Below are 12548 nucleotides of genomic sequence, written 5' to 3'. Positions count from 1 at the left end.
TATTCTAATTTTGTTCCACATAAATATTACTGCCATCATAATGGACAATCTAGTGATGTAGCTTTCAAAGCATCATGAAATCCGCACACCCCCAGTGACCCACACCCCCAGTGATTCTGTTTGTCCACCTGAGTCATGGTGGCAGCAGGAATGACCCGCCAATCTGGGTAAGGTAAGGTCGGTAGAAAATATCGTGCAACAGTTTCATGTAAGTAGGGGAAAGTGAGGAAGCTTAATATCTGCTGGCCAATTGACATAAAAGAACGATGCAGCTTAACCGGCCAGTGTCTTTTCATGGGAAGCCAATCCCATGTAGCAGAGGAATATGGAGGGACAGCCAGGTAATAAGGCAGATCTGAACCTGCTCGCGATCTTGCAATTCTCTCATTTTATCCCAGTTAATTCCCAATTGTTGCATATAAAAATGCTTGTGCCTGTGTATTCCGAATATGACGCAGTTTCAGCATTTGGACAACAAACAGTTGTTGCCTGAAGAACTTCAATATTGTATATGGTATATGTGTGATAATTTATTCCTTTTATGCTTATCTTTTTGACTTTTTATACGTTTTGACTGCCTTCTGCTTACTGAACCAAAAATGCCATTCCCACCACTAACGTTTCTGTAATTCTGATTATTTTCCCAGCTGTGGACAACGGTTGTGTTGCCTATGTCCTGAGGACTGGTTTTAACACTTCTCAGGTGAGTAGACCACCACAATCCAGTGAGATGTGAAACCGTTTAGCAAAGGGCTGAACATTATGGCCGAGAGTCGTAATTGGCAAAATGTGCCTGTCACAGTGCCAGCTTTGGCGAGTGAAGTTACACCCAAGTTTCTATGCAAACCCATCAAAATATACCCAAGCGCAAAATGTCCCATGAGTTAGGACAGCCATGCAAATGTAATTGAAATTAATTGATTTCTGACTGGACTGATGCGATTGTGAGAGGCCAGGGCAGGGTGGAATTAAAGGTTTGGGGAAAATTATCCCCTTCAGGGTGAGGTTCAAGACTGCTAAGGTAAAGCAATGCTTTTCTGTTTAAACTAATGGATGTTAGCGGCAGGTCAGACCAACCCAGTGGCTCCATACACTGCTGGTCAACTAATTAATGCTGGATTACCGAGGTACGGATGCTTGTGCACCTGAGAATCTAGCCACACTGTAATAAACCATGCTTAATGAGCACAGTTGGCAGAAACTCTGCTTTCTGCCATTTTGCAGATGGGGACTGGTTTGGGCAATGGGACTCTTGGACTAGTGCAAAAGATCACAGATGCTTGAGAATGAAGTAGTTATGGGTACAACTCGCTCGCACTTAAAATTTCATGATTTTCTTTTTGCCTTATTTGATTTGATTCGATCCAGATTGCATTGTTATCTGGGTGGAAACTCCAGACCCAAATATCGTTCAGTGATAAGGTCTACAACCGAAACCCGTTGCAATGCAGAGTGAGGCACTATTTAATTATGCTGCTTCAATGTGTTCATGGTAATGGAGGCATTGCCTTCAAACCCGGCAGAGAGAAATAATTGTGGCAACAGCAGTAATTAATGCTGCTTGAGTAGGAGCGGATTATTTACTTATTGAGTTATTTGCATTGAGTTAGCAGGTTCATTGGAATACTCGCCCTACTGTCTTGTAACATCTGCAGTGTTTGGCACAATATTATCCGGGTATAGAGTTTGTGGGTTCAAGTCACACACCAGAGACTTGTATTGGAGTGTCAACAAAAATTATGTACCCTCCTGAGGGTCTGCCATATTTCTGATGTCACTTCAAACCAGAGCCTCGTCTGCCTGCCCAGGTGAATGAATTTAAAAGATCCCATTCTGCTGAATGAAGAAGTCTGAGGGTTTGCTCTATGCTTTAATTAGTCTTTCTTTTGAAGAAGAAATTATCAAACTAGATTTTGCGGGCACTCGTCTCACTTAGCTTATAAGAACCTGCTGAATGCAAACTGGCTGCTGCATATCCCTAACAAAAGTAATGAATTGGATCTTAAGCACTTTGAGATCCTAGATATCTGATAAGGCACCCTTGTCTTTGTTCTTTAGAGCTCCCTGCTTATTTTATCCTCAATTCCCAATGTAGCACAGGCAGCCAACAACCTTCCTACAATAATGCCTTATATTTGCATTCATCCTCTGTCATCGTTTTGGTTATAAATTCTTTGTCTACATTCATAATGGGAATTCCCAATGTAAATTTGTTGGGTTGTGATTACATCCCTGCCCCAGTAGAGGTACACGGTACCACCATTGAGGGGAAGGTTTAATTACAGTGCAACAAGTTTATAACCCCAAACTGCCTTTGTAATGTGGGAGTAGAAATTTGTAATATTAAAGTAGGGAGACAATAAATTCATTTAAAATGAGAACTGAATTGGTCCAATTATCCAATACCGCTCAGCCTGATTCACTGGAAAACTACACTTATTCTGTGACCTTGTATACAATCACCTGGGAAATTGATTAATTATTACTTCATCATTATTACTGAATGTATCAACAACTGTAGCAACGGGTTGGTTCTGTTGTGCGCAATTAACTGTTTATGCATTAGAAATCTAAATTCCGCTAAAATTCCATTCCCTGTCCCAGATGAAATGTTAAATTGAAGCCCTGTCTGCCAGATCCAGTGGTTCAGCTGGATGTTGGAGGAGCAGAGAGTTCTTTCCATGCCCTAGCCAATGTTCCTTCCTCAACCAACACTGCCAAAGCAACAGACAAAATGGTTATCCATCTCAGTGGGGCCTTGCTCTGTAAACCCACTTGGTGTGGTCCCTGTAAGAGTGACTGCACTTCAAGTAATTCATTGTTTATGAAGCACTTGGTAAATATATGGACATAAGGGTATGATGTAATTTCAAGGGCTAAAATGTGCTCTCACTCTCGCTGATTCTTGCACTTTTGCTCCATGCTAACGCTTTCTTGTGTGCATGTTCTTTTTCATTTTTATACTTTGTTTTTCTTCCCCTCTTTCAAAAATTTGACTTCTCACCTGCCTTGCTCTCGCTCCCTCAGGCCCCATGTGCGGCCGCTTCCTGGCACCCCTCCTTCACACTGCCCTCCCTGCCCCTACAAATTTCTCTGCCGCCTTGTGTGTCTGTCTGATTTTTCCCTGCTATACGTCTCCCTCTTCCTCCCCGTCCGTTGTGTGTGAAGTTACGTGGAAAGTCAATCCCAGTTGTTGCGTGTGTCACCTAATTGGCCATCCCTGGAGAAAACGGGGAAGTAGGTTGCTGGCTACATTGGTACAGAAAACAGGAAGAGGATCATGGAAAAGACAGAGTTATTCACTAGTTCTATGAGTTTAATTTTTGTTTTCAAACTCCCAGGGAAAATTACTGCGAACAATCTTATTTGGTGTCAAACGAGTTACTGCCAACAATCTGGAGACATTTATCTTCATCCTCTTCCTTCTCATCTTTGCTGTTGCTGCAGCTGTATACGTCTGGGTCGAAGGTAAGCCTAACTGAGGCCCGAATGTTATTTTCACTAGCCGTTGCAGCTTGAGGAAAGCCTATTGGAGCATGAGCCCAGTGCCCAGTTGAATGCGAGGCATTAATTCAAGTTCCTGCACTTAACCGTTCCCGTTCTTATTTGGGGGGTTGGGAACCAAATGCTTCGCTGATTTCTCTGGAAAGAGATGTTGTGGAGAGAAAGAATCCCCTCCAATAAAGATGAAGGGGCAGAATGGACCCCAGCTGTACCCCATCACGGAGCCTTCAAGACGAGGAGATTGGTGAGGGGAAAGGAAGGGAGGGCTTCTACTGCTGATATGAGAAATAATCTACTCTGTATCATGGAGTGACAAGAACCATGGGCCTCTTACTTGGCAGAAACCTCCATAATTTGATGTTTGATTCGTGTGTAATGACAGAATGTACTCCCATCACATAAGCAAGATACAAGAATGTTCATTACTGATGACTCTCTTGAGGCGAAAGAAAACTTGGAAAATATTTACTTTATATATTTTTTTAAAAATTTATAATCCCTGTTGCCAGAGCACCGGTTTATATCAAATATGTGACCTGGCAGTTGGGCTTCTACAGAATGGCTCCTTTGATTATAAATCTCCCACTTTTCATATTCTTGCCTGCAGACAATAATTACAGCATTGACTCGAGCATTTGCTTTCATTGTCAATGTGTTCCAGTTAGGGGCCGTTCGCAAGACTTATTTTCTAAAGTGTTTTAGGGGGACATTTAATGGCCTTTTGCAAGCATTTTACATATCACCTTTCTCCTCTTTCCCTGTCCATTCCTTCATTCAAATGGGAACCACAGTGGAAAAAGTTGCTTTTTAAACACTAGTCAGCCATTAGTTGGATAAATGAGTGTGTTCAGAATGGCCTGTCGAGTTATCAGGCTAAATGTCAACTTGCCGTCTTGAAGAGTTGTGACCTGCAGGGCTACAGACCAAGTGCACCAAGGTGGGATTAGGCTCGAGAGCTCACTGTCCAGCACAGACAGGATGAGCTGAATATCCTGTGTCATAAACTTTTGTGAAATGACATGTTGGTCAGTGGGCATTTTTAAACATGCCTGGTTTTGGAACATGGGTGGAGGTTTTTACATATAACTGTTTTAGCGTTTTCACCACTGCCCCTAGCCGTGTATTCTGCAAGACTTACACTCTTAATGTGAGACAGGCTACCCATTCATCTGGATTAAGATGTGACAGGCCTGTTAGTTCTGTGCACTAATCTACTGCACCACACAGTCTCCTACGCATGCTGATGCAGTTTGTGTGCAAGAAGCTCCTTATTGAACAGTCTCCTTTCTGTGTTCCGTCACTGACGGTTATATTGTGATAATTGTTGTGCCAGTCTGAGATCGGATGACTCTGCATGGCAGACGAGGTGATGCTTGCCAGAGTTTTGTAACTCCAGGGTGAACTGTTTGAAAATCAGAAAAAAAAGCTAGCTGGAAGGCATATAAACTGCTTTTTTGTGTTGGGTGAAAGATGAATTAATAGAAAATGATTTTTTTTTAATTGATTGGTATGGAACAATTGAATGTTTTTTGAGATACACAGATTTCTTATTCAGAATCACAGTGCAGAAGAGGCCCTTCAGCCCATCGAGTCTGCACCGACACGTGAGAAACACCTGACCTACCTACCTAATCCCATTTACCAGCACTTGGCCCATAGCCTTGAATGTTATGACCTGCCAAGTGCTCATCCAGGTACTTTTTAAAGGATGTGAGGCAACCCGCCTCCACCACCCTCCCAGGCAGTGCATTCCAGACTTTCACCACTCTCTGGGTAAAAAAGTTTTTCCTCACATCCCCCCTAAACTTCCTGCCCCTCACCTTGAACTTATGCCCCCTTGTGACTGACCCTTCAACTAAGGGGAACAGCTGCTCCCTATCCACCCTGTCCATGCCCCTCATAATCTTGTACATCTCCATCAGGTCGCCCCTCAGTCTTCTCTGCTCCAACGAAAACAACCCAAGTCTATCCAACCCCTCTTCATAACTTAAATGTTTCATCCCAGTCAACATCCTGGTGAATCTCCTCTGCACTCCCTCCAGTGCAATCACATCCTTCCTATAATGTGGTGACCAGAACTGCACACAGTACTCCAGCTGTGGCCTCACCAATGTTCCATACAACTCCAACATGACCTCTCTACTTTTGTAATCTATGCCTCGATTGATAAAGGCAAGTGTCCCATATGCCTTTTTCACCACCCCACTAACATGCCCCTCTGCCTTCAGAGATCTATGGACACACACACCAAGGTCCCTTTGTTCCTCAGAACTTCTTAGTGTCATGCCGTTCTTTGAATACTTCCTTGTCAAGTTACTCCTTCCAAAGTGTATCACCTCACACTTTTCAGGGTTAAATTCCATCTGCCACTTATCTGCCCATTTGGTCTATATCTTCCTGTATCCCAAGGCACTCAGCCTCACTGTTAACCACCCGGCCAATCTTTGCGTAACCCGCAAACTTACTAATCCTACCCATCGCATAGTCATCTATGTCGTTTATTTAAATGGCAAATAATAGGGGACCCAGCACAGATCCCTGTGGTGCACCACTGGACACTGGCTTCCAGTCACTAAAGCATCCTTCTGTCATCACCCTCTGCCTCCTACAATTAAGCCAATTTTGAATCCACCTTATCAAATTACCCTGTATCCCATGTGCATTTGCCTTCTTTATAAGTCTCCTATCTGGGACCTTGTCAAAGGCTTTGCTGAAATCCATATAAACTACATCAACTGCATTACCCTCATCTACACACCTGGTCACCACCTCAAAAAATTCCACCAAATTTGTGAAGTATGACCTCCCTCTGACAAAGCCATGCTGACTATCCCTGATCAAACCTTGCCTCTCCAAGTGGAGTTAGATTCCCTCCTTCAGCATTTTCTCTAATAGTTTCCCTACCACTGATGTGTGACTCACTGGCCTGTAGTTCTCTGGCTTATCTCTACAACCCTTCTTAAATAGCGGAACCACATTAGCTGTTTTCCAGTCCTCTGGCACCTCCCCCATGGCCAGAGAGGAATTAAAAATTTGGGTCAGAGCCCCTGCGATCTCCTCCCTTGCCTCCCTCAGCAGTCTGGGACACAAATCATCTGGACCTGGAGATTTGTCCACTTTTAAGCCTGCCAACACCTCCAATACCTTGTTACTCCCTATATCAATTTGCTTATTCAGGCTGTCTATCATATAGTAGGACCTCAGAAAACACAAATAGCTTGGAAATGTTCATGTGTGCAAAACATAAACTTTACAGATATTGTCTCTGTTTAATTCTGTGCAACATAGTTGTTTTGCTAAGGAGCAGTGCCTGACAAAAAGAGTGAAATGCAGTCTTTTTGAGGCCCATAAATGCACAATTTTGTTACTTATGACTGAGGGCATTGTAGCTGATCTTAGTTACATGATGCTGCACATTCTGATGTTTTTTTTTCTCCAATTAGATTCATTATAATTTCCAATAATGCTTTCTTTTCTCAAGCATAGAGCTCTAAGGAATGAGTTGGTCTATGATAATTAATCAATATTGCACGTTAGAAGGATGCAGTTTAAAGGCTGTTTAACAGAGAACCCTCTCGGGTCGCAAACCCGTGATTGTAGAAGTCACTAAATCTCATGGTTGGCATAAGCCAAAAGCATTTGCATGTTTCAAAGAATTGTATTCACTGTGGACATTTCTGGACCTTTTCATTCTTGCTTGCAGGTACGAAGGACCCAAACAGAAACCGCTACAAACTGTTTTTGGAGTGCACACTAATCCTGACGTCTGTTGTCCCTCCTGAGCTCCCAATTGAATTGTCACTGGCAGTCAACACTTCTCTTATTGCACTGGCTAAACTGCGTAAGTACCATGTGGAGCTGAAGGGTGTAAACATTCAAACTGTAGGGATGCATGCACTGCTAGAGGGCATTTCACATTCTGCTAACTTTCTAACCATTGTATGCTGAAAATCACTGCAACAGCTAACCAAATTATATAGATAAATATTGGTTTTAAATAGGCCATGGCCATTTTATATTCAGACTGAATCTAGGCCACTCTGGAGTGTGACATTAACCCATGACCCTCTGACGTGGAGGTGAAAGTGCTACCAACTGAGCAATGGCTGACAGCTTGTCCTGGAACCCTCTTATCAAGTGAATAACTGGGGGAAAACTGACCAGTTTGATTCTGCTGAGTTAGCTGATCTCAACCAGGCCCATGCTAGGGGGATGTTGTAATTGGCCTCCGCATATTTGGGAGTCTGCAGTCTGGACATGGAGTTGGAGCTCCATGGTGATAACCCCTCCCTTGCGCCCAGCTGCCAACCATCACTGCCGAGTCACAGAGGCTAAGCAGTGACAACTTGGTCAGTGTACTGAAGGGCACCTGACACCCAGAAAACCCGATTAGTCCCTTCAGATGAAAACCGGAGGAAAAGGGCAATTTAAAAATACGCTTGAGGCAGAGCAGTGGGAGGACAATTGATAAAGCTACTAGGATCCTCGGCTTTAAAATCAAGCTATAGTCAAAAAACCCACAGAGCCCGTTGGCTGTACCGCATAGAATATTGTGTCTGATCTTAGGAGCCTCTGAAAAGATGTTCAGGCCCCAGAGAGGGTGCAGAAGAGATTTGCTAAGATGATACCCAAGATGAGAGGTTCTGAGTATGAGGAAAGATGAGAGAAACTGTTTTGTTTTCATTACAGCAAAGAAGGTGAGGAGATAAGATTGAATTGCCCAAAATCATGAGGGGGTTTTGATAAATAACTAGAGGTAAGCTACTTGTACCAATCATTCGGTGAGTTACTAAGTAGGGGTGAATAAAGTTAGCAATGATCTTAAAAGAGTGAGTGGAAACGTTAGCAGAATTTTATTTCATGCAATGTCTGACCAGAAATGGTGGACGAAGCAAAATCTATAGTAGTTTTTATCTGAGGAGAAGGTCCTTCAGAGAGCTGGCACAGGCACAATAGGCCAAACTGCTGTGAAATTCCATTATTATAGTGACCAGATGTCAGATCTGTTTCCCTGAAGCATGAAAACATTATTGCAAATTGAGTAGTGACAGCGAACTTTTCCCAGTTAACAGTATAATACAATTAATCAGTACAGTCAGTGTTCCTAGTGACTGGTACCAAATAAAGCTTAATGGGTATGTGGTACAGAAATTAATTTTCCAACATGCCTCGTGGTTGTGATATTATTTTAGTCGGTAATATTGTCTGTATGAATTTATATCCTAATAAAAATTGAGACTGGCAATGAAAATCTTTTAGGGCTGTTCAGAGTTAGGCCAAGTCAGAAATATGGCTTGGCAAACCATGTCAGACTGAAAATGTAGAAAGTCACTGTGTTCCCTTTTCATATGAGTTATGAGCCAGGAATACTTGTTACATATCACAACAGCCTTATTCACCTGACCATCAGCAAAAGACGATCTGAATTGCTGGTAGAGATCTAAGGACTGAATTTGCAGTCACAAAAACACTTGCTCGTGTTTTCTTTTGGGTAGTGGGAAGGGATGGACTGTTGTATGTGCAACATGACTAAAGTTGGCACAAACTGGCATGCATGAATGCACTAGGGTAGTTCACGTTAGTGTTCTGCGGCCACACAGCATGTAGTTGCACTGCAGCCCCTTGATATTTCCAAAAACTTATGGTTTAACAGCAAATGTATAACGATGCAATGAGGAGAGAGAGTATAGCACCCAGACCGCAAGGGCACGTCAACCAGCCACAGTTTGCATTTCTATAACATCTTTAGTAGAATAGAATATTCCAGGGTGCTTCACAGGGGAGTTATCAGGTAAAAATTGTTAGCGAATGGTTCCTCGTGTACTTGCCTAGTTTCCCTTTAAATGTGTCTGCTATTTGGCTCAACTGCTTCGAGTGCTAGTATGTTCCACGTTCTCAAGACTCTGCATAAAGGGTAAGGGCAGGTGGAAGATTTAAGTTTTTAAGAACATCTGAAAAGGAAAGAGAGAGGCGGAGAGGCAAACAGAGTGCAGCCGATTTGGAATGCAGTGAAGAGTTTGGTGAGGGGGGAGTTCAGTGAAGGAGGAGAAGGAGTTGTTTGCTTCCTCTTTCTATTTTTCCCAACCCAAAGAAATTGGTTCTTGCTTTACTATAGGGAAAGGAGCTAGCTGTTTGGTGAGTATCTGGTAAGTGGGTAAGTTCTATTCTATCCCTAAGGTTTAAAATAGTACATAATATGGTGGTAAAGTTAATAAAGTATATAAGGAAGCAACATAAGTAACTGATTTAATATAATTAAGTAATAATTTAAAACACGTTAAACAGGGCAGGTGATGTCAAGGCTGCAGCATGTGGGAGCTCCTGGATAACATTGTGATCCAGGGCAAACACGTCTGCAGTAAGTTGAGGAACTTTGGCTCAGAGTCATTGAGCTGGATGTTCAGCTGCAGACTCATCAGGGAGGGGAAAGTTACCTGGATGCTTTATCCCAGGAGGCAGTCGCACCACTTACCATAGGGTCTTCTGATTTGGTCAGTGGCCAGGGACAGGAGAATGTGACTGCTAGTGAGGCAGGTAAGGGGACCCAGAGGGCCGCAATGCAGGAGTATGAGCTTCTGCAATTGTCTAATAGGTTTGAGGTTCTCTTGGCTTGTTTGGCTGAGAATGGGGGCTGCAGAGTGGATGAGCAAATTGACCACGGCACTGTGGCACAGGAGGCCATCCAAGTGGGGGGAGCAAAAAGGAATTGTGGTAGCAGGAGACAGTAAAGTAAGGGTGATTGACACAGATCTCTGTAGCAAAGAGCGAGAATCCAGACGGCTTTATTGCCTACTCGGTACCAGGGTTCGGGACATCTGCTCAGGTCTGAAGAGAAACTTGCAGTGGGAGGGGGAGGATCCAGTTTTCGTGGTCCATGTATGTACCAACGACATAGGCAGGCTGAGGAAGGAGGCTCTATGTAGTCAGTATGACAAGCTAGGCACCAAGTTAAGAAGCAGAACTTCAAAGATAATTTCTGGATTATTACCTGAGCCACGTACAAATTGGCATAGGGCAGCAGATGCATGGAAATACCACCACCTGGAAGATCCCCTCCAAGTCATTCACCGTCCTGACTTGGAAATATATCCTTCACTGTCGCTGGGACAAAATCCTGGAACTCCCTTCAAACACCATATCGACTGCAGCGGTTCAAGAAAGTAGCTCACCACCACCTTCTCAAGGGCAACTAGGGATGGACAATAAATGCTGGCCCAGCCAGCAAAGTCCACATCCCGTGAATGAATAATAAAAAAATAAATAAGATTAGAGAAATTAATGCGTGTCTCAAAGATTGGTGTGAGAGAAGTGTGTTCCAGTTTGTGGGGCACTCTCACTAGTATTGGGGAAAGTGGGATCTGTACCATTAGGACAGTCTACACCTGAACCAAGCTGGGGCTAGTGCCCTCGCGAGTTGCCTAACTAGGGAAGTAGACAGGGTTTTGAACTGGATAGTGCAGGCAAGGGATCAAATTTGGGAAGATGTGGTAAACCAAAGAGTAGAGACGAGGCAAGAGAGTAATTAATATGGGAAATGATAAACAGACCATGACAGGAAGGGACTGGGAGTACAAATCTAAGAGTACATCAGGTAAGGCTAGATGCTACAAAAATAATAGAAGGACAAAACTAAAGGCTCTGTATCTAAATGCACGTAGCATTAGAAACAAAACAGATGAACCGATAATGCAAATAGAAATAAATAAGTACGTTCTGATAGCCATTACAGAACGACATAGATTGGGACCTGAATATTGACGGGTATGACATTTAGAAAGGACAGGAAGTTCAGAAAAGGTGGCGGGCTGGCTCTGTTAATTAATGATGGCATTAGCACATTAGAGAAGGATGACCTTAGTTCAGGAAACCAGGATGTAGTAGCGGTTTGGGTTGAGATGAGGAATAATAACGGCAAAAAGTCACTTGTGGGAGTAGTGTACAGGGCCCCTAATTATAACTACACAGTAGGACAGGGTATAAAAGTAAAGATAATGGGAGCTTGCCAGAAAGGTACAGCAATAGTCATGGGAGATTTTAATCTCCATATAGACTGAAAAATCAGATGGGCAAAGATATTGTAGATGAGTTCATAGAATGTTTTTGTGATAGTTCCTTAAAACAGCGTGTTCTGGAGCCAACCAGAGAGCAGGCTATACTAGACCTAGTATTGAGCAACAAGATGAGATTAATTGATAACCTCCTAGTGAATGTGCCCCTAGGTAACAGCGATCATAATATGATTGAGTTTTACATTCGTTTTGAGGGAATATTCCATTAGATTGGAAAATAGCAAATACAACTCCTTTATTCAAAAAGGGAGGGAGACAGAAAGCAGGAAACTATATGCCAGTTAGCCTAACATCTGTCATAAGGAAAATGTTAGAAGCTATTATTAAGGATATTTTAGCAGGGCACTTAGAAAAATTAAAGGCAATCAGACAGAGTCAACATAGTTTTGTGAAAGGGAAATCATGTTTAACCAATTTATTGGAGTTCTTTGAAGGAGTCACGTGCTGTGGAGAAATGGGAACTGGTGGATGTATTGTATGTCCTTAGATTTCCAGAAGGCATTTGATAAAGTGTCACATCAAAGGTTGTTGCAGAAAATAAAAACTCATGGTGTAGGGGGCAACGTATTGGCATGGCTAGAAGATTGGGTAGCTAACAGGAAGCAGAAAGTTGGCATAAATGGGTCTTTTTCTGGTTAGCAGGATGTGACGAGTGGTGTGTCACAGGCATCAGTGCTGGGGCCTCAACTTTTATATTTATATCAATGACTTGGATGAAGGGACCGAAGGAATGGTTGCTAAGTTTGCTGACGACAGAAAAATAGGTAGGAAAGTAAATTGTGAAGAGGACGTAAGAAGGCTACAAAGTGACATGGGTTAAGTGAGCGGGCAAGGATCTGGCAAATGGGGTATAATGTGGGCAAGCGTGAAATCGTTCATTTTGGCAGGAAGAATAAAAAAGAAGCTTATTACCTAAATGGTGAGAAATTGCGGAACTCTGAGATTCAGAGGAATCTTGGTGTCCTAGTGCATAAT

The 12548-nt window shown here is 42.9% G+C and overlaps 1 protein-coding gene across 1 annotated transcript in view; it reads left to right on the top strand.

The window, feature by feature from the left end:
- The window catches only part of atp13a1 (ATPase 13A1), a 97161-nt gene that overhangs the window by 26434 nt on the left and 58179 nt on the right, over nucleotides 1-12548 (top strand). Inside the window, exons 9-11 of the mRNA XM_041176965.1 lie at nucleotides 648-703; nucleotides 3342-3468; nucleotides 7208-7345. Of these exons, the coding sequence (XP_041032899.1) occupies nucleotides 648-703; nucleotides 3342-3468; nucleotides 7208-7345 (321 nt within the window). The remainder of the gene's footprint in view (nucleotides 1-647; nucleotides 704-3341; nucleotides 3469-7207; nucleotides 7346-12548) is intronic.

Source organism: Carcharodon carcharias, chromosome 30 (assembly GCF_017639515.1).
Source record: "Carcharodon carcharias isolate sCarCar2 chromosome 30, sCarCar2.pri, whole genome shotgun sequence".
NCBI lineage: Eukaryota > Metazoa > Chordata > Chondrichthyes > Lamniformes > Lamnidae > Carcharodon > Carcharodon carcharias.
This window is presented reverse-complemented; position numbering and strand designations above follow the sequence as displayed.